A 23,056-nucleotide genomic window follows, 5' to 3' on the forward strand; every position below is an offset into this window, starting at 1 on the left:
TTTTGTGTTTTATTCAAACGTCTCAACAACTATTGGATTGATTACCAGGATTGAAATAGTAATCATAGTCAGGATTGTATCACTTTGATGATCCTTTGACATGTAGTGCAGTCATCTGGTCAGTGTTTTTATTTGTCAATTTTTTTTGTTTTATCACCAAGTTCCTGCAAAACTAATTCCCAACTGCAGAACATAACGTGTGTTTATTTCTTAATAGTAAGAAAGTGGACATGGTAAACTTTTTAACATCAGTATATGAGCATTAGTTGATCAGAGTACTACTGTTTATTAGAGCCTCACAGAGCTGCTATCAGCTGCAGACTCACTTTAGTTCATCACTTGATTTAGATTTGATGTAACATTCATCACATTCCCTCTTTTAACCTCACACTGATCTGCAACCTGTGCAGAAATGTAGGATTTAGTTTTCCTGTGAATCAAGAAATCATTTCTGTGTGTGTTGCACCCTTTTTACTCGTCTGCTGAATTCTTTATCTTCAGCAGATTAAAACCGTTTCCTCTCTCAACAGAAAAGACAAGATCTTAGTCAGTATTTGCCGAACAGCTGATTAATTTCGCCTGACCCAAGCCACGTTATTTCAACAAATAATTGCATGTGGATTCTCTCGGTGTGCTTCTCAGGCTCATTAAAATTTTATACACTCTGCTTAAACGCACCGGTGCATGAGAATTTCTCATCTCGTGGAGCCGTGGTGCTGGGTTGTTTGATCAAGCCGCAGTAAATACATCTTTGTGTCCTTTCTGTGTTCGTCCCAGAGATCCGAACCCCAAGGTGGAGCGCCTGTACGACATCGGCGGCGGTGATCACATGCTGAGAGTCCAGAACTTTTCCATCTTAAATCGACACATCAGAGCCTTCTACCAGGTAAGGGGGAGTCAAGGTTGGATCAGATAATCAGGAGTAAAATCAAAAGCGATCGTCTAGAAATCAGAGTTTTTGCACATTTCCAATCTCAAATGGATAAAACTATTAAAGGTATAATGAGCTTTGAGTCCAATTACACACTTACTGAGATTACTTTTTTTTACCACAATGGAAGTAGCTCCAGTTTCTCTTCTAACTTGTATCTCTATTTGACTGCGTTTTTTGTGCCTTTCTTTTGAAACAATATTTTTTTAATGTGTTATTTTCATTTTAGTGATGAACCCATAGAGAACCTTTCATCCAATTTTGCAGTTCCTCTCTCCTTATGAAGATATTTTAGTTTAGCTGAGTGTTTTGTTTTCATAGCCTGCAGTTTTACTGTTTGGTTCACTCTCACTGCTCTCATCAACTTGTTTCCAGGTGTAGCAGGCAGCTATTTTCAGCAGAAAAGCTTTTGATAAACCCATTATGGTCTACTTACCTGCCCAGCATCAAACTGCAGACAATGTTAGCAACTAGCTGGTGAACAAAGTAGAGCATGCAGAGGCGAAAGAGAGAAAAATGTTTTTTCCCATGAGGCATTGGGCACAAAAACAAAGCTGGAGGGAGATTGTATATTGGACAGAAAACAGGACTGTCTGCTGGATATGTAACAGTTTACCAACATGGATGACCTGTATGTGATGCAGATTGTACTTTTAGAAACACATTAACACTTTAAATCATGTCTAATAATGCTTACGGATTATGTATGCAACCAAAAATAGATGAAAGCCTAACATTTGTAACTGATTTAAACTAAATTCCTATTCCTCATTTCTCTCAGCATTAATGAATTTGCTTGAAAACATTTCCATCCAACAAAAATAGATTTTTTTTCAGGCTTTTATCAGAACATATACAAACATATCAACATACAAACATTAATTCCCACCTCATACAGTTTAACATTTACACAGACAAATAAAATACAAATACAAATAAATAATGACAATTATAATAATAATATTGCATAACAGATTATAAATTATCTGTAGTTATTGTTTAATTAAATAAACATTATTAAGACAATCAGAAAATAAGTACAATAGAATAGTGAAGTCAAATAACAAACATCAAAATAAAAAAGTAAAATAAGTTAAAAAATAAGTAGATAGATGCATGAATGATTTATTTCAGCTATATACTACATCTTAAAAATCTAATTTCACACTTATAAAAAAAAATCACAATTAAAAAACGGAAGAAAAGAATAGGATGAATGGCTTGTTTTTGCCTATCCTACACATCCAAGGAAAATCGCAGAATATCAGCAAAAGAAAGAAAAATGAAACATCTACATTATAGTCTTATACATAATCATTGATTGTCTTAGATGTAAATCAATTTACATTATAAGATAAAATAAAAGTAAAAGGCACAATCAGAATGTTAATGTTACTTATATAACATTTCCTTTTCAGTCAGTGATACATGATTCGTTGGCCAAGAAGGACATAAAAGTCACAAAACTTTACTATAAATTATTTCGCGACGGTAATAAACATATATATACGAAAAGTAATGCACTCTAAATGGTATACAAGACTGGTTAATTAAAAAGAAAATTTCAACTATAACATACTTCCTATATCAATATTTACTGTCAAATTATTGATTTCTTTAGTAAGTAGCTGTGTGATAAGCGTGACAATGTACACTGTAAAAAAAAGATAAATAATAGCTACTCAATAAAATTGAGGCAACAGATTGCACGCAATATTATTAATTAAATCTAACTACATTACAAGTTGAGTTAATAACAACTTAACAGGAAGTGCCTGTCAATTGAAAACGGACTAATTCTATTGTGTTGGATTCATTCAAAATTCTCTTGATTTACAATTACATACACATAAAGCTAATATTTAATGTGATCAGAATAAGTAGATTCTATCTCAAACATTTGTATATTAAAGTTACTTAAACAACTGCCTCAAAAAATCAAGGACGCATTTATATTTAATACATTTTATCAAATATATTAAGTAAAATGAAATGACTACAGAATAATTTATTACAGTGTAATGCTATTGGGTGATTATTGCAAAATGAATCAAAATAGTGTGACGCAGGACTTGTCAGCCTGACTCTGACAATATCCACCTACCGGCATCATTAAATCTCACTATTATATGTTTTTTTGTTTTATTGGTAGAAAAAATCAGTGTAAAAGCAACTTCCTGGCATCTCAGACTTAAGTCTTTATGTAATTAAAACCTCAACAGAGCTTGATTGTATATTTTGATACCTTGTCAAACCAAGGTAGGGTAAGTTATCCCCCAGAGAGGAAATACTGAAGCAAACCTGGTTTGGTCTGGTTCTGGATTGAGCTCCATCATTCGCTTTCTCCAGCATTTCCAGTTAAAAAAACAGCAAAAAAAAAACCCAACAACAACAAAAAAAAACACTGGTGTAATGTTTTTTTTGTGGATGGACTGAAATGACTCCCAGCTCATTATAAATAGAAATGTGTTGTTAAAAAAAATATCCTTCTAAAATATAACTTAGGGCCACACCAAATGGCGAGGGAGAGAGGGTGATGGAGCAGCAGTTGTCTCGCTGTAAGGTTGTTAAAACAACGGGACAAGACGCAGCTCAACTATCAGTCTCAACACACAAATATTTGGCTTCGGGATATGAAGAAAGTTTGAAGTGTTCGCAGAGGGTGACGGAACATTTGCGTGAAAGAGAAGATGAAACACAGAACATTTCCATCCTCAGCAGACGTGTCTCTGCTTATGGGGTGAGAAGAAGGGTGGAGGGAGAGGGGTGTATGGGGGGGGTTTGAGGAAGGAAAGTGAATAAAAATCAAATAGCACTATCATGCATTTCTTAGTATGCGTTGTGGGCGCCTGTGGCCACGGAGGAAATGACACAATTCTTTCCCCGGAGGATGATTCAAAGGCCTCTGTTCTCAGCAGAGGAAAACCTCCCCGAGCAGCAGTCAGGTGGACTGAACATGCGCTGCGTAGCTTGTCACACAACACAAGAACACGGGTCTACAAGGTTTCACTTCCTAATTTTCAGTGAATCACTAATGTCCCTTGAAAGCGCAGAGTAGCACAAGACGCCGGCGATAATTGGGAAGCTTATATCAGTCGGTGTTACACCAGAATCTCACCTAGTGCACTCAGAAAAGACTCCACTGTGGCTGTGGACGTTCACTGACGCATGCTTTGGTTTGGTTCATGGTTTTACTTCACGCTGCCTTTTTGTGTGTGTGTTTTTTCACATTCTGCTCTGCGTGTGTGTGTGTTTGTGTGAGAGATACAATAAGAAGAGTGTGGGGAGTGTAAGCCACAGCAGCAGCAGCAGTCAGGCAGGAATTCATATTTTTCTGCTGTGACCTCAACAGATCTATAATAATATAATAGAGATACTGAACTATTTGTGTAGATGACACAGACGTGAAGACAGAGAACGTATAAATAGTACAGTTATAAGTTCTGTCCTGATTGTTTTTCTGTTATTCTCCATTTTGTTCTTTCTTTTCTATTCTGTTATATTCTGCTCTGCTGTTTGTTGTTTTGGTCTTCTCTTCTCTGTTCGACTGTATTTGTGCAATTCTAACCTTGTGTTTGCTCTCTTCCTTTCTAACCTGTTGTATCCTGTTCTAGTCTGTTGAGGTTGTTGTATTCCAGTATTAGTCTATTCTGTTGGTTCTATTTTCTCCTATTTATTCTGTCCTATTCTGTTCTGTTTGCTATATTCTACTTTATTCTGACTGTTCTATTTTATTATATTTATTCTATTGTACTTATTCTATTCTATTATTTTCTATTCTATTTGGTTGTATTCTATCATGTATGTCTGTCTATTCTGTTAGTCTGTTTGGTCTCTTCATTTGTCTTCACTTCTATTCCATTCTATTTTATCCTCTTTGTTCTATTCTATTCTATTGTAGAAAGTAACTATTACATTTGAATCGGTTGTGTGAATTCCATTTAATTATTTTCTATTTGTTCTATTGTTTACTATTCCATCCTGTTTTTTCTATTCTTGATTATTCAGTTGTGTTCCATTATTTCTGTTCTATTCTTTTCTATTTGGTTCTATTCTATTATAGAATCTGTGTTGTATTCTATTCGGTTCTGTTATTTCTCTTGTCTTCACTTCTAACCCACTCTATTCTATTCTATTCACTTCCAACCCACTATATTCTATTCTATTCTATTCACTTCTAACCCACTCTATTCTATTTAATTCACTTCTAACCCACTATATTCTATACTGTTCTGTTCTATTCTATTCTATATTGTTGTGCTCTTTTATATTATATTATATTGTATTCCATTCTTCCCTCTGTGAGCCTTTAATCCCTCTGAATAGAGACACTTAGTTTTCAGCTTTTCTGCTAATGGGATTTTAAATGTTAATTTCTTGCCTTCTAATTTATTGACCCTCTGCATTTAAAGATCTTTGTCCTCGGTAAACCAAGACATTTTAAGGCTTCTGAACATGCAATAAATGATGTTTAAATAATTAACATAAAAATCTGCATATCAAATCTGGTTTGCACATGTGAATAAAGGCAAAAAAGAAGATAAAGGAAAAGCGAGATGGCCAACAGAAGCATTTAAATTCAAAACTGTCTAAAATTACAACCAGCACCAGTCCAGACAACATCAAGTGGAATTATTGATAGAAATATGGAATTTGGAAAAGATAATGTTGCAGATGGATTTTAATTCTCTTTGGCGCTGCAGCCAGAAGCTTGATGAAAAATGTAATCCCAAATTCAGGACGACTTCATACAACAGTTTATTATTTTCAGAGGCTGATTGCTTATTTTTTGCTATAATGTCGCTGAAAAAGAAAAAAATTAACCTTGATAGAAACTGTCCTGAAAATCATAGCATAGCAAAGATAATTGCAACATGTATTAGTCATAGTGTTAATCTCTTATTTAAGCAGGGTGTATAATTGCAAATGGTGATGTATAAAATATAGAGCAGGAGAGATTCAAGCAAACATCAGTCAGTACGTATCGGGGCTGTACGATGCAAGGCCGTTGGTCGACAACAAGCAGCTTCTATATGATTTCAAGTCTGAAGTCTGTTTGGCATCATGAGCTGTGTGATGCCCAACACAGAGCTGCAGTGGTTAATGTCCTACATGCCCCGAAGGAGCACAAACTTCAGGTTGGCTGCACATGCTTCTGATGCCAAACTCACACATGATGGAGCTGCTGAAGGGGGCGCCTGCCTCTTGGTACATTGCCCTTCTCACTGTGCAGTTTATAAATTACAGTATGCAGCAGCAGCAGCAGAGAGAGCTGTAATTGTGACTTGCTTGCTGGTGATTTTGCAGCGCAGGAGGAGGTAAACAGGCTTTCTGAGCAGTTGGGATCGAAGCTAGCCAACTTGAGTGTGTGGCTATTTGACAGAAACATTTTTAATTAACAAGGAAATTATTCATAAGACCAAGTAAATAAAGTGAAAAAGTATCAAATGCAGTGACTTTGCTGAAATTCTTCTAGCGAAGTCATCTGTCTGATACTCTGGTGTTGCACTAGATGGCAATGTCGGAGGAGGAGCGAAGCACTGCAGGCCCACATGATAAATACTTCAGCTGCCAGAAAAGCCAGGTTTCTGGATGGGGGGTGTCCGAGGCGTCTGCCATCCAGCTTGATTAAACGTCATTTAGAATCTGCCAGGAGATTTGTCCAAGATCTTGAAGCAGGAAACACAACTCGCTGAAACAAGCTGACCACAGTGTTGGTGGGCCTTCTGCTCGTCCTGAATCGCCCCTTTTACTCTCCAGCACATTCTAAATGCTTAGGGTCCACGGAAACATGTAGACTAGATTCAAGGCCTTGTTTTGAGATTTAACTTGAGAGGATTTTAAGATTGAATGGCTTGAGTAAATGTTTTCATTTTATTTTCCATTATGTTGAATTTGGAAACAAAAATAGCTTCTCTGTATTAAACACAAACCCTCAGGTGAGATGATACATAACCAAAGTGACTATGAGAAACAATTTTAGTTCATTACTTCACAGTTAAAAGCTGCATTATATATCTCAGCCAGAGGCGTTGTGTTTTTGGCCAGTATGTGCCACTTTTGAATGTGATATCTCTGGATTCATACACTGTTAAAAAAGATAAACAATAGCTACTCAATAAAATTTAGGCAACAGATTGCACGCAATATTATTTATTAAATCTAACTACGTTACAAGTTGAGTTAATAACAACTTAACAGGAAGTGCCTGTCAATTAAAAACGGACTAATTCTATTGTGTTGGATTTATTCAAAATTCTCTTGATTTATAATTAAAGATTATATTTAATGTGGTCAAAATAAGTAGATTCTATCTCAAACATTTTTATATTAAAGTTACTTAAACAACTGCCTCAAAATCAAGGACGCATTTAATATTTCATACATTTTATCAAATATATTAAGTAAAATGAAATGACTACAGAATAATTTATTACAGTGTACAATAACGACAGAATTTAACATGATGGGATACAGTGATAAAGTGATGACATTTTATATGCAAAAGGTCAAAGATGTTCTGCAAAAACACCTTTCTGGCGATTATTCAACACCATAACTCAAGAGCAGAAGGGGAGATTGTGCCCATATTTCATAGAGTTGGTGACACTTTAGTGAATTCCTTCAAAGTTTTAACTACAACTGCAAAGGAACGAAATCCAGAAGACAACAAAAGAAAAGATAGCTTCTACATTTTTTAAGCAAGAAGCTTCTCCTACAAAGTTAGTACCTAACAATTTGTAATCATTATTATACACGGTCACCCATAAAGTTGTAATAAAGTGTATTTTTTTTACCTCTTTCCATGAAATGATTGTGACAATATGATTTATAATTGACATGGGCCACTGTGTAATTGTCTTTATATAGAAATTATACAATAACAATAAGTCATTTAGGGCACATACTGTGCAACTCTGTACTTAACATGGTACAGTCTGAGTTCCCCTAAAGCTCATTGGAAGCTCTCACTTCCTGTTCGTCAGTTTGGACTGATCATCAGCAGGTAACATAAATGAAGAATCATTTTCAAACATTTGGTTGATTGAAGTTGCATATAAATTTATTTGAATTGAATATATAGAAGCCAGTATAGCCTGAATAATCTTAAGACCGTCAATAGATGTTTTCATAACAAACTGTGTTCCTGATAAAGTAAAACTTCTTATGTTGAGTTATCAAACTGTGCCCACTCCAAAAAAAAAAAAAAAAGCTCCAGTAAAGCTGTTGGGCGAACCCTGGCCAAGTTTAAGTATGTTTAAAAAAGAAAAAGAAATAAGAGATGCAACAAAATCCAGTATCCAGTTGGACGTTAACCGAGTTATTGCATATTGATATTGCAGTTATATGATGAACGCGTCCCTCGGCTGCCAGGACGTTCTACAAACAAATGTTTTGGACGAGAATCCATTAAATTTAATCAGTAAATAATTGTGCCCCAGATATATTCTGAGCAGGACATTTTAGAGTTGAAACGGTAAACACTGTAGCAGACAAACACTGTCTCTTACTTATTTTTCTCATACTGTTGTCATTTGTGTGCTGCGATTTATTGCCAACAGACCAATAATGATACATCTGTGTCAAGCTATAACCGGCTTATAATAAAAGAGGGGCTGCACAATGCATTGTTTAAAAAAAAAAAATTATAATTGCAAGGTCAACTTGTACCGTTAACACATTGCAAATATGAATATTATTTGGAAGTAACAACATATTCAATTACATTCTGTCTTTAGGCGCTATTTTGTCTGATACGTGCCATGTTGTTCACTCTCTGGCCAATCAGACCTCACTGTTAGAAGAATCTGTCTAGATGCATGCAGAAGCTTTTTTAGACTAATTTTGCTTGTGATGACCCTTTCTTCGGGGGAGGAGTCGGCCAATCTATCACTCCCGCTGTCCACTCTTGGTTTTGTTAATTTTCAGTTTATCCTCTCCTTCAGTTATGTAAAATAAGCATGTGTGGTTTCCCCTTCTTGTCCAGCCTTGAGCCGGGCTGTGACATGCATGCATGTTCAGACAGAACCAGAAAGGAACTGGTGCCAAAAGAAAATAGCATGTAAGCTGGAAATATTTTCGATACAGGAGCAAGGATGTAGAACAAGCACAGGGACTCTGCAAGTCTAAGTCAAGACCTGAGTACACTTTAATATCTGATCATTTGCTTGACGCTATAAGCCAGAGATGTATATTTTGAACCTGGTCTCACAGGAATCCGTGTAATAGCCACGGATTCGCTTAACTCAAAATCTGTGGAATAGCCACGGAATCACTAAAATTTCCGTGAAACTGACACGGATTTCGCTACAATGCAAGTTAACGATTCCATGAATTTTTTTTCCTATTGGTTTGTTCCAAGTCACGTGACTTTCAAGGTCCCGGCGGTCAGAACAAAAAACATGGCAGACAGTTCTCTCATTTTTAGTGAAAAAATAATATCAATATTTTGACTTAGTTTCTGCATAAAAATGGATTTTGATCACATTTCTAGCGAGAAATATATGTATTATTTTTTAAATATTCACTCAGTGAATGTACATAATCACTTTGTATGATGGAATAGCCACGGGATGACTGTCATTAACTTGCATTGTAGCGAAATCTGTGTCAGTTTCACAGAAATTTGAGTGATTCCGTGGCTATTCCACGGATTTTAAGTTAAGCAAATCCGTGGCTATGTCACGGATTCCTGTGAGACCATGTTGTATATTTTAGAGTTCATACAACAGAAGCAAAGAGCTAGTTAGGAGACAACACATGCATGTGTGCCACGGGATCAGTTTGAGTCCAATAAGACGTAGGTGCTATCAGGCAGTGTATAAGGACTTTTTTCCTTCTTCATCCATATAGATTATGTATGAAGTTGTTCACGAAAGAGCTGGATCATTAGTTTCTTCTTAGAGATAGAGAGGGGCTCAGCAGAAGTTTATCACAAGTTAAATCATTATTTTGATGTTCAACAAAACTAAATGTAATATTTTCCTCATATCCTGCAGCTATATATATAAAAAAGCCATGATAATGTACTGGTCAGTAGCTTGTTGGTTGAAGTCAGTAATGGGTTCTGGTTGTTTTTTCTTTGTGACTCTGTTAATGTGCCGTGGATCGCTGTCACATATCATGCATATCTATCTAACCACAAGGGCAACGATAGAAGCTGGGATTGTATTACAGGATTGTTATTCATTCATCAGATCTTTTATTTAATGTTTCTATTAGGTCAACAAACGAGAATTGAGAATGCTGAAATATACTAAATCTAATTTGTACACAGACTCCTTGAACTGAAAGGACGAACGCAAACTGTTATCGGGCATCGGCTCTTTGTTTACACCACAAACTGCAGGAGGCTGGTGGAAAGTTCGCTCCTGTTGTTGTTTATCCGGGCTTACTGTGGGCAGACTGACAGACGGGACAGGCCGGCCGATCACTTGAGTGTTTTTTTTTTTTACTTACTCTCACATTTTTTCTGTTCATCAGGAAGACCTGCAGCAGTTGATACTGATGCCTCTCCCGAACGTTGCCATTCTGGGGCAGGACCCCTTAACAGGTACAAGATACCACATGATCCTATCAGTGCCCTGTCTCTCAGCAGCAGGAAAGTAATTATACTTTATATCTGAGTCCATATCTCTGCTATCTGTGAAACACATTTAGGTGATAATGATAGGGAGGACGGTGGTGGGGGGGCTGGAGATGATGATGATGATGATGATAATGATGGTGATGACAGTTATTTCTGTGTCCTCAGAGGCCGCCGTGGAAGAGCTCAGGCGACTGCTGCTGCTCTTACTAGGATGTGCCGTGCAGGTGATCACACACTCACATGACCATCACGCGCTTTGAAGGTCGATAATGACACCGTGGATCATACAGACAACCAGTGTTTTGCACTAAATGCTCAGTTTTTAAAAAAAAAATTTCATGCTATTAGTGTGGTTAGTCAGTCCATCTTTTGATCCAGCACTTTGATGCAAAGTAAAGTAATTATTGAAGGGATTATCTTTGGTCCCCAGAAAATGAATCCTAATAACTTGGGTGAACTTCAGACTTTTTATCTACTTCAGGCCCAGATTTCTACTCAACCAACACCAAGTTTTTGACGGCAAAAGTATTTTGTAATGTACAAATTTTTTTAAAGAATTGTAAAAAAACCAAACAAAACATAAAACAGTATTTTCAAATTGCTTATTTTGTTTGACCAACAGCCCAAAACCCAAACATATGCAGTTCACAATGTTAAACTGAGAAAAACTGGAAATTGCTGCGGTCAAAGAGCAGAAACCAGTATATGTTTGGCATTCTTGCTTGAAAAGTGACTGTAACGACCAATCCATTAGCAAAATCGTTGCAGTTTAAAGGGCACATATTATGGAAAACCTCACTTTTTAGTGCTTTTACACATACATTTGGGTATATGGAGTGCCTTCCAGCCCACAAATAATAATCCAGTCAGCTTTCTGTGGGCTTCCTGGTAGAGCTGTACAGAGATTGTATTATCTGTATCATTCTCAACAAAATCATCTGTCTGCTGTATCTGTTTGAACAAAAACCTGCAGCCACACCGGCCCTTTCATGGATCAGTTTGACATCCCTGATCTACTGAGTCCTGTCCCATGCTGTAGATGTTAGATCCCACACAATGAATGGTGCCAATTTTATTCCAAGTAAAACTCTAGCTCTGACTGGCTCACCCTGGTATTCTTATCCTAACTTGAACTAATCTGTCTAATCTATTAGATTAGTTTCTAAAATATATAATTTAAACTGCTATTACTGTTGCTTGCCTTTTCTTGCTTGTGACAAAGACATTCACAGTTTTATTGTACTTGAGTATATCATTACATGTAATTCAGCTGACGCTTTTGTCCAAAGTGATTTACAATAAGTGCATTCAACCTGATGGTATTAGCCTTAGACCACAGGAATCAAATAATTACATAACTTTAAGAGCCACCTGTAATTGCTACAGGAGTGTTATACGTAAAGGAAGAGAAGAATAGAAGAGTAGAGGGTTTTTCTCCCCACAGTATAATGACAATAAAGATCTTTCTGATTTTCATTCCTCATGTCTAAACCTAAACATCCCACCATGGTTTCATGGTTGGGATCTAGCATCTATCACATCGAAAAACGAAAAACTCCAAGTACATGTCAAATAAATTGGCTCTATATTTTTGAACAGTGGGAAAAAGTGAAAGCGTGTTTTCCATTTTTAAATACAGTACATGATGAATACAGGTAGATTCAGACAGCATGAGACAAATTATGTGTTTTTTTAATAATAAAGCATGTAAAGCATTTATTATGAACCTGGAAATTATCATTATACAGTATGTCCCCTTTAAATTTCTGTAAATCTACTAATTGTTTCAGCTCTATATTATTGGCTGGATATACTTTATTATACTAACACACACACACACACACACACACACACACACGCACACACACACCTGACTCCTCCCACCCCTCTGTGTCTGCAGTGTGAGGAGAAGGAGACGTTCATTCAGCAGATCCAGTCTCTGGACATAGAGACCCAGACATCCATTGCCAGTTCTATCCAGCAGGTACGTTTAAATACAGAATTCATTAAATCAAGTCCCACCCCCCAAATATAAAAGTCTTTCAGCGGCTGGGCATCAGTACGAGGAGATATTATCCAGGGGAGACACTTCTAAGAGAATTTTTGTTCCGAAATATGATTTAGCAAAGAATTTCTTCACTGTTTGGCCCGTAGGCAGACAGAGTGAAGCTATTATACCTTCTCCTGGCGCTTCAAGTAAGTGTGAAAATGAGCTGCTTGTTATTCTGTTGGCAGCCTTTTAAAGACCTCTGGGTGCCCCTTGCTGCCACCGTAGGATGAATCCTCCACCCCTCATGTCCACCTCTCCACCTCCAGCTCTGTCACATCATCCTCTCTCCTTCATCTTTTTTTTTCTGTCATTCTCCGCTGTCCTCTCCAATACAGCCTAAATGCCAAATTGTACTCTTTTAAAAACACCCCCCGTGAATAATTGCCGGCATTACAAAAACAGCATGTTGCATACCAGCGTGTATGAATTACAGTAGCAGCATGTTGCCCACCAGCCTTCTCTGTGCCAGGTTTCTCAGCCTCATAAATCACTGAGGTGAGAGGTGCTCTTCCTGTGTGGATGGATGCACCCCCTGCTTTCTGTTCATATGCCTTCCACCCGAGGACATTTCAAACCTGTCTACATAATCATTAGTTTTGCATGCATTAGTCAGGCATTTCTGGACATACTTCCCTGACAGACACATTCACAAGTAAAGGTGAGAAGTATTTTTCTCCCTCTATAAACAGATGCGTCTCCTCTTGGTTTGTCCCCACTTCTGCCATTGTCGTGTCATATTTCCCAGACGCACATTGATCTTATCATGTGACCTGAAAAACTGTCCTTGCTGCAGGTGACTCAGGATCCTCGCATGGTGCTGCCGTTGAGGTGGGAGGAGCTGGTGGAGGCTGAAGGTGCAGACTTGCAGCTGGCATTCAGCTCCATGGCCAAACAGATCCAGAGCCTGCTGGCACAGAGAGATACACACCTGGAGGTACACACACACACACACACACACACACACACAGAATAGTTTGACATTTCGGAAAAAATGTGACTTTTCCCTTTCTTGCAAAGAGAATGATCTTCTGATCCTTGAATGATTTTTCTTTATTTTCGGCTATATACTCTACATCTTGAATATAACATTTCACACAAGAAAAGTCCGAAGCGCATGGCTTATTTTGCCTATCGTATACCATCCAAAGTTAGAGAGTCAAAGGAGACGATCGATACCACTCTCATGTCTGTGCGGCAGAGTGGCTGTTAGCTTAGCTTAGCATAAAGACTGGAAACAGAGGGAAACAGCTAGCCTGGCTCCGTCCAAAGGCCACAAAATCCTAGCCACCACTTATGCTGGCAGACTCAGGATGTTTGAGGACCAAAACAATCAAAAGGGCACCTGCTGTATGTAGTGCTGTATATGTTAAAATTACCACAGGGGCATCCAAGAGGGCACTTTCGCAGTGTGTTTTTTTTTTTCAAACCCGACAAGTCTACCAGTGCTGGGTGCATAACTTCCATTAAACTCGCTTTTTGAGGGGCTGCTAGGCTTTTAAAAAAACTTTTGAGCAGAACTGGGCTAGCTGTTTCCCCCTGCTGATTATAATCTGCGGGTGGTAGCTTCATATTTGCTACAGACATGAGGGTTGTATTGATCTTTTCATCTAAATCTTGGCAAGAGAGCGAAATAGTGTGTTTCCCAAAATGTCAAAAATATCGGGTGGTAATGTTGTTACTACAGTGTGAGATACTGGGACATGGGGAAAAAAGGAATAGAAAGGGGAAATAAAGAAAACAACAACAACGTTTATGACTGATGTTTTTTGAGGAGCACATTGGTGAAGGGTTGGTTTAGATTTGGAGAGGGTGAGAAAAGAAAGAATGGCAGCATGCACGATTTGTATGATAATTTATTGTCAGAACTGTGAGTCTTTTGTTTTTCTGTTTCCATTTTAAGAGTCAGTTACAAAAAATAAACACTGTAACATAAGCTATAACTGAATAATGCAGCTGACTTAAAAATGCCTAATTGGACTCAAATGAGACTAATTTGCTGTATTATTTTTATATACGTACATACATAGACAGGCAGATGGAGTCAGACATCAGAATCAGAATCAGAATTACCTTTATTATCATTGTTCAGAGTAACAAGTACCATGACAACGAAATTATGTGAGGAGAGGAAAGGAGAAAATAACAGTGAAAAAAAACCTCAGCAACATAAAATGTGTTATGAGACCTGTACAATGATTTCTGTTACACCAATATGGAAATAAGACCATTCTGTTTGTTTTTATGAAGTTAATAAATATTTGAAGTGAATTAGGACATGCATAAGTGAGTTCTTGCTTAATTGTGTCACTTATTTGATCAACATTTTATGTCCTGTGCTGCTCAGATCTCATATTCAGTTTGTAGCTATTATTAACACTCACAGATGTTGTGATTCTGCCTTTTAGCAAAAGAAAACCTGATGTTAAGAATGTATCTTGATGAGTAGGCTGTAGGATAGATTAAGATTCAGAAATCTTGAGGTTGGCATATGAATAGATTGTAGTCCATGCAAGTAAGTATGAAAAAAATAAAATAAAAATAAAATGCATGTCAGTTCACTGTCTGAAAAAAATAGGAGATAGTATTTTGACAATACAAATTGTTGATTTTTCTTCTTTTTGAAGGCTCAATAACTTCCCAATATATATGTTTCTTAATTTGACTGCATCCTGAAAAAAAATCGCTGATGTTCCTCCGAGATCTTTTACCATCTTTCTGTGGGATCAAAAGGCATTATTAAAGAGATTATCTCTGCTTTGAATAGTGAATAATGTTCTAAACCTTTAGCTACAACCTTAATATGAGATCAGAGCAACATAAGATATTAAATTTTGATCAAATAATTTCCACCCACTCGAATAAGCCCTGATGAAACAAGGACTCGCTTTGCTCTCCTTTATTAAGACATAAATACATAAAAACAGAAGAGAAATGTCATTTTACATTAATTTTGTAGAAAAACTAATAGTCTGAACCAAGAGATGTATAAACTCTTTATGACTCCGTACCTGCAGTCAGACATTATTGCTTACTAACAAACACATTTTTGAGTATCGAACGCTTTCTGGTTTTCTTACTTTCATTTCAAAATGTAGTTGCTCTCGTACTTTATCTTGCGTGTCTCTCATTGTCTTTTTCCTCCGTCCTCTTTGTCCCTCGCCTCATCCCTCCCTCCCTCCCTCCCTCTCCCAGAGGATAGCAGAGCTATGTCGGGAGCGGGAGGCCCAGTCTGACTCAACCACGGCGCCCCTGGGTGGTCACAGCGAGGAGCCACCCCAAGGTCTGGCACTCCAGCTGGCACACAGCAAGGCCAAACTCCGCCGCCTTAAACAACAACTGTGAGTGTGTGTGTGTGTGTGTGTGTGTGTGTGTGTGTGTGTGTGTGTGTGTGTGTGTGTGTGATTAAAAAAAACTCAAGAGAAGCTTTAGAAAAGTTGTCATAAAGGTCAACATGAAAAATGTGCAAATAATTTTGTCACATAAAACTGTGAGTTGTTGTAGGAACAAATCAGGTGCTCGCTGCTATGACTTACCACAAAGGTCACTGCTGGCCAATTATAATTTCTGCTGTTACTATATCTAGCAAACATAATCTGTTTTATTCATTTGTTTTTATCAGTAGATGTTTCACACGGGGGGAAAACAGCAGAAAAAGTAAAATGATGTTATTGCATTTTGTGGTGCTGATGGTTTTTGTGTATAAATTGTTTTTTTAAGGGAAGATAAAGGGGATCAGATATTGGATTACAACCTGGAGATTCAAACCATGGAGGAACAGATCAAGAAACTCCAGAAAGAGGTACAGATAGCCTGGATTCAACCCGTTAAAGTTATTCGACATCTGTGTTTCCCTCACTTCATCCTTTCCTTTCATCCTTTTTATCCTCTCACCTCAACTCCTCAGAGTGCATTTAAGGAATTGAGACATTCTTCAAGAAGGGTGAAGTAATTGAGGAGAGAGGAGTCAAGAAGGGATATTGTTACAAAAATGTTACAGTTTCATTTAGCAGATACTTTTAACCAAAGTGACATACACTCACCAGCCACTCTATTAGGTACACCTGTGCAACTGCTCGTTAACGCATCACATGGCAGAAACTCACTGCATTTATGCATGTAAACATGGCGAAAAAGAGCTGCTGAAATTCAAAGTGGGCATCAGAATAGGAAAGAAAGTTGATTTAAGTGACTTTGAATGTAGAATGGCTGCTGGTGCCAGACGGGCTGGTCTGAGTATTTCACAAAATGCTGATCTTTAGGGATTTTCACACACAACCATCTCTAAGAATGCTCAGAGAAAGAAAAAATATCCAGTGAGCGGCCATTTTCTGGACTTTGAAAATGCCTTGTTGACGCCAGAGGTCAGAGGAGAATGGCCAGACTGGTTGGAGATGATAGAAAGGCAACAGTAACTCAAATAACCACTCGTTACAACCAAGGTCTGCAGGAGAGCATCTCTGAACGCACAACACGTCCAACCTAGAAGCAGATGGACTACTGCAGCAGAAGACCACCCCGGCCACTTAATTAGGTACACCTTGCAAGCTAATAACTGGTGGCTGTTGAGTGTATATCTGAGAATTCACACAACCCAAGCAAAGAAATAGTCAGAAGATAACATTGAGGATATGATGTAGGTGCCAACAGATCGTGTACAGAGGCAATGCAAAATATGCAAAGTGTGCTCAGAAGAGTCTGGTCCATGGACCTTTGCTGCATGCCCCTCTTTCTCGCCTGCCTTTCCTGTCTGTCTCTCTCACTATGCAGAAATGCCAAAAAAAATTATCTTTTTATAATAGAGAGAGAGAGAGAGAGAGATACCCTTGCTTCTGATTTGCAGAAATACTTCGGCAAACATAAAACTTAACTAGTTTGGCAATGGCTGTAATATACTGTTGATTAGGCCGAAAAGGAAAAAAAAAAACCCAATACAGCACAGCCAACAGCACAAAACACAGGTGGCTTTTAATAGCCAATAAGCTGATTCCTCTTAGGTTATGTATTTAGCAGCAATTAGACTGCACACATTGCAGCCAACTACAATTTTGCCCAGAAGAACATCGTTGTTAAAGTTCTTTCCCAGCTGAATTTCACAGTTTAGATGCTCAGAATCCAAAACAGTCACATGAGGCCTTCCCTAAATTATTTCCTTTTATTTGTAGTTACATTTTCTTACAATAACATCAATAACAACGTTCCCAAATCACTAAATTTGGACACTTTTTGGTGCTAAAACCAAATGTAACATGAAGCTAAATTTGCAAAAACAGATAGAAGTCATCCTAGAAATTAATAAACCAACACAATTTTTATTGATATTATTGATTCTTGAGTGCACAGTTTAAAAAGACATGGCCACAGACACAGACAAGACAACTTGAATTGATATTTCCTGAACACATGTCCATCACTGTGTAACTCTTACCTTAATCTAAACCTAGCTATTACACGATTCTTAGTCCAAGTCTTCTTCTTTTTGTTTTTCTTCTTCTTTTTGTTTTTCTTTTTGTTTTTCTTCTTCTTCTTCTTTTTGTTTTTCTTTTTGTTTTTCTTCTTCTTTTTGTTTTTCTTTTTGTTTTTCTTCTTCTTCTTCTTTTTCTTCTTCTTCTTCTTCTTCTCCTCAGTTAAAATGAATTAAATGAATAAAAACAATAACCATCAATTTTCATACCATGTTATAACGTGAAACTGACACATTGCTGCAAAAAGAGTGAGGACATTTTATTATATAACATAAGTGCGGCAAACACACACATACACACACACACACACACACACACACACACACACAAAGACCTTTACTTCTTCCTCTATTAGACTTGGTCAACATTTGCTTTACTGTACATCCCAGATCTGTTCGCAGCCTTCTTTGACCTCATCCCCACTGGTATATGGATGTGTGTGTGTGTGTGTGTGTGTGTGTGTGTGTGTGTGTGTGTGTGTATGTGTGTGTGTGTGTGTGTGTGTGTGTGTGTCTGCAGAACCGTTCTCTGCAGGGGGAGGTGAGGGGCATGCGTGCACTGCGGGATGAGCTGGACTGCGCCCGAGAGCGAGCTGCGCGGGCCGAGCAGCTCCAGACTGAGCTTCAGAGCTGTAAACACAGATTGCGCAGCCTGGAGCTCACACGCACTCAGCTGAAGGTACGCACACGCACAAACAGTGCAAACACACAACTCACTGCACATGCTTCTGAATAAGTAATTTACACCATAAAGCCACAGCAACATCGACACCATGAAATGCATTCAAATTGCTTTGGCAGTACGATACATATTGGAATCTCACAGACGGAACCAAATCAAACGTACTCACAATGCCTTTATACACATGTACACACAAACACACACTCTCTCACGAAGCGAGGACCTCATGAATATTATCGGGGAAGGTCACATCAAGAAGATCCTCTTTTTAACCTCTCTTTCTCTGAGTAAGCATTTTTTTTTTTTTTAAAGCACCTCTTTATCTCAAAAGCCGTATATATTCCCACTCACAGCCGTGAGCATTTCAATCAGGAGTGAGTACGAACAACTCTGAAGCTCAAAACCAGAGAATAAGATTATATTGTGTGATGTCATCAGAATTTACAGCCCGGAGCTGCTTCATTGACAAAGAGCAGGAGTACGTCTTCAGTTATTGGAGCTTTTACACCCAAATTAGATTTATTCTGAGGTAGTATAACTGTTCTGAGGCAGAAAATGTGCTCATATCCTTGTAAAACACCTCATAGTGTCCCCACTGTCACCTTCTCTGTCTTATTTGATTTATTCCACCTTCATACTGCGTCTCTGTGACAGCACACAGGATGATTTTTTCTCATGTTTGGGTTTATAATTAATTTTCACAATTTTTACAGTGATCTCTTAAAACCAGAGGAGCTGAAGTTAAATGTGTTTTTCTGAACGGAAGAAAAATGATTTCCAACACACTTTAATTCATTTTATTTCATCTTGGGTGTTATTTACATAGTTGTGGTCATAATTTTTCATTGCTTATAACGACATTGTAATCACAAGTTAAATGCAAAGGTCTGAGAACTTTGTGGATATCATTAAGAAGAAGACTGAGTGAGTAAAAAACACTGTGAGTCAGGTGAGGTTATTTCATTTAACATTTTGGGAGACTTGGAGTCAAGTGTTTAAGATAAACTGGCTAAACTGTCGGCTTGTTTACAACCTGTCGGATCGTCTAATTGCTTGTATTTCTGACCCTGTCTGACTTGCTGCAACAGAGTTTAGAGAAGAGTGCTAATCTCCTCCAGGTGTGTGCACACCGCCCTGTCATGATGACCGAAAAGTTGCTCAGTGCATCGCCACCATAATAAATGAGTTAGTCTGACTCACCAGATGTAGATTGTTGTTATTAGTCTGCCATCGGTTTCATCTCTCACATGTTATTTTTATCACCTTCCGCTATCTCTGCTATCTGTTTTGCAGGACGCCCTCGCTGCACCATGAGCTTAGTGCCACACATTCAATTCATAGCCATAAAGAAATACAAACAAGCTAATTTTTCCCTATAGCAGAATGATAATGGGGCAGCCAGACAATGCAAGACTAGTTAACCAACATTGTTGCATGCTTTAAATGACCACTGCTGTAATGTTTTGAATTAATACAAACCACAATTGTCTAAAAAATCTGGACAGCAACAAAAGATTCCAAACTGGAGTTGTTGTTATAGACTTACCGGCCAGTTCAGAGTGTGAGGAGTCAGCAGTCAATGAGGATATAGAATAGTTTTTTAAAACTGTAAATCACAGAAGCTATTACAGGTCTTTCACAGGAGCATACAGTCATAAAAGTGCATAAAAAATATTATGCTATTTAATCCAGTAGAATCAGAGATAAGATGCAGGCAGACACATACATAGACATAAACATGTACTTCTATCTTTGTGAGGACCTATCATTGGCAATGTATTCCCTTAACCATCACAACTTAATGCCTAACACAGGGGTCGGCAACCTTTTCTAAACCTTTTGTCCAAAAACGACAAGGAAGAATCCATCTAGAGCCGCTAAACCTATTTGAGCCTTTTAATGAAAGCAATTTGCCATTTTTGCCAGTTCCCTGGAGGAGAAACAGGCAGTGAAAGAAACAAATCTGTCTCTTCTCCTTGAGACTTTTTTGGATTTGAAATCTATTGCTATAACAAGGTGTGGCGAAATTTAGAGGATAAGGCGATGTGGATAAGGTTACGGTAAGGGTTAGGATGCACATTTTAGTTGATGTTTATCGAGAGGCTACATATTTTTACAAATGGAGAAAGACTCACTTTAGGCCTACAACGATGAGAGATAGATTTTGATAGATGAGAGGTAAAAAGTAGACAAATAACAAATAACTGTTTTTTCCTTAGTTTTTTGTCAAAGCAGCAGTGAGCTACTGCAGAGGGACCCAGGAGCCCCTGGCCTAATTAGAATTGTAACCTGAACCTTAAAACCAAGTCTTAACTGTTAAACAGGCCTTTGAAGAAGTGAGGGCCATGTGAAATGTCCTTAATTCCCAATAATGTCCTCACTCTGTTAAAAACTTCCTCTGGTCCTCACTATGTAGGAAGTACAAGAACATGCACACACGACCAAACACACGATCCCCTCCAGGCTTGTGCCTCGCAGAGATAATAGGAGGTTATCTTAACTGCTGGAAATGATGGTCAAAACTATTAAAATAAGACCCAAATCGCCCTCACAGCTGCCACGAAAGAGGACTAACGTGGATCAAAGTTCGATCAGCTCTGAGGGCTGCAGCAGCAGGACACATACTGGATAAACAATGGGATTCTCTCAGCAAATGTTTGGTCTGAATATCCTCCTCCCTGAGGCTTGACTGACATGACGACTTCACTGTATAAAGTGAATGTACATATCACATTACACTTACAGTTTCCTGTTTCTTGTCTGTGCGTGGCGCCCCCTGCAGGAGCAGCAGCAGCTGTGTGCAGCGCTGCAGGAGACTAAAGTTCTGCTGGAACAACAGCTGGCAGACGCACGGGCACGCTGCTCCTCGCTAAGGGAGCTGGAGAGGGACAATCTTCTGCTGCGCCAGAAAATCATAGACGTGGAAGCGGTAGGTGTAATGTGATGTTTTAGTATTTACGTTTATGTAAATATCTGTGTTATTTTCTGTATTTGTGTGCGTAAGTATGTGTATCTTTTTACAGGAATATGTGAGGAAATGCTTTAAGATCTGGGTATGAGTGTTTACATAGGAGTAGCATTGCATGATGAATGAATGTCCGTGTGTGTGTAGGAGCGGGACACAGAGAGGCAGCGAGTTGATGAGCTACTGGAGATGAACATGAGCCTCGAGGCGGACCTGAGGCACAGCAGCAGCGGCGCCACTGTTCCCGCTCCGGTCGATGTGATTCACCAACGTTTCCTCCAATCAGAACTGGACTCTGACGAGGAGCTAAGCAACCTGATTGGTCAGAGCACCTGCCTCTTCGCACCTTGTCATTTAAGACATTTTAATTAACTGATAAGAGAAAATATGTTGAGGTAATACTGGCCCACAGGTTATCAATCAACAATAGCAGAGTGAATCTCTTCATATATCATTTTCTCTTTTCCTCCATTTCTTTTCCCCCCTGCTTTTCTCCCTTTTCTTTTTTCCATCTTCATTCTGTTTGATTTTTCCCTCTGTCACAGATCAGAAGCCGCTGAGCGTGGAGGTGGGCGAGGCGTCGACGCTGATGCTGCTGGGAGCGGAGCAGGAGAATGCAGAGCTGAGGAGACGTCTGGAGGAGCTGCAGGCCCAGCAGGAGCTACAGGCCCAGCAGGAGGTCAGGGTTCAGGCTCGAGGGTTATGTTTTGCAAAAATAATCAATAACATTTTACACTTGACTGCACTTTAAAAGCATGGGAATATTATAGCTTCTTCATGGCTGTAGCAGACTTTATAATTGGTCAATCATCATGTCTTGGTAGAAAGAAATATTCAAGGACTTTCTGTTTGTATTGAAGATACCAGCAGACCCACCTTTCAAATCAAGCTGACATCACTAAAGTCAGACTTGCTCGTCAAGCTTGTCTTGGTCAATGAAACAAGCAGGAAGCAACAGTTGAAGGGTTAAACATGTGTCTCTTCTTGCTGCAGGCGGATTCTCCTGATACAAAGAACGACCTGGAGATGGAGCATCAGAACACCCTCAGAGAGGTGAGCTGAGAGGGAAAGACAAGAATTAATGTTTTGCGACATTAGGCTCTTAAGTAGACTTAAGTAATTGTCTACAAAGTAAGAAAATAGAAACTTTCATCTTATTCGACTCTAAATATTCAGTACTCATAAACATATGGTAGTTGTGTGTATTAAATTTGGTGCTGAACCAAATAGTCATTAATACAATCAATTATGATTAGTCTGTTTTATTGATTTGTTAACATATAAATAATGTTTCTACACCAAAAATACCATAACACTGGTACACAACGGGATACGACAAAAAACAATACCAAATGAAACAAAATACAAACAAACAAAC

The 23,056-nt window shown here is 38.3% G+C and overlaps 1 protein-coding gene across 1 annotated transcript in view; it reads left to right on the forward strand.

Annotated features, from left to right (window-relative positions):
• The window catches only part of ccdc88b (coiled-coil domain containing 88B), a 61,847-nt gene that overhangs the window by 3,291 nt on the left and 35,500 nt on the right, over window positions 1–23,056 (forward strand). The window contains exons 3-14 of the mRNA XM_059345506.1: window positions 778–886; window positions 10,415–10,484; window positions 10,686–10,744; window positions 12,421–12,504; window positions 13,364–13,504; window positions 15,763–15,908; window positions 16,288–16,369; window positions 18,552–18,710; window positions 21,496–21,642; window positions 21,826–22,000; window positions 22,224–22,357; window positions 22,672–22,731. Coding sequence (XP_059201489.1) covers window positions 778–886; window positions 10,415–10,484; window positions 10,686–10,744; window positions 12,421–12,504; window positions 13,364–13,504; window positions 15,763–15,908; window positions 16,288–16,369; window positions 18,552–18,710; window positions 21,496–21,642; window positions 21,826–22,000; window positions 22,224–22,357; window positions 22,672–22,731 — 1,366 coding nt within the window. The remainder of the gene's footprint in view (window positions 1–777; window positions 887–10,414; window positions 10,485–10,685; window positions 10,745–12,420; window positions 12,505–13,363; window positions 13,505–15,762; window positions 15,909–16,287; window positions 16,370–18,551; window positions 18,711–21,495; window positions 21,643–21,825; window positions 22,001–22,223; window positions 22,358–22,671; window positions 22,732–23,056) is intronic.

This window comes from Centropristis striata, chromosome 12 (assembly GCF_030273125.1).
Source record: "Centropristis striata isolate RG_2023a ecotype Rhode Island chromosome 12, C.striata_1.0, whole genome shotgun sequence".
Taxonomy (NCBI): domain Eukaryota; kingdom Metazoa; phylum Chordata; class Actinopteri; order Perciformes; family Serranidae; genus Centropristis; species Centropristis striata.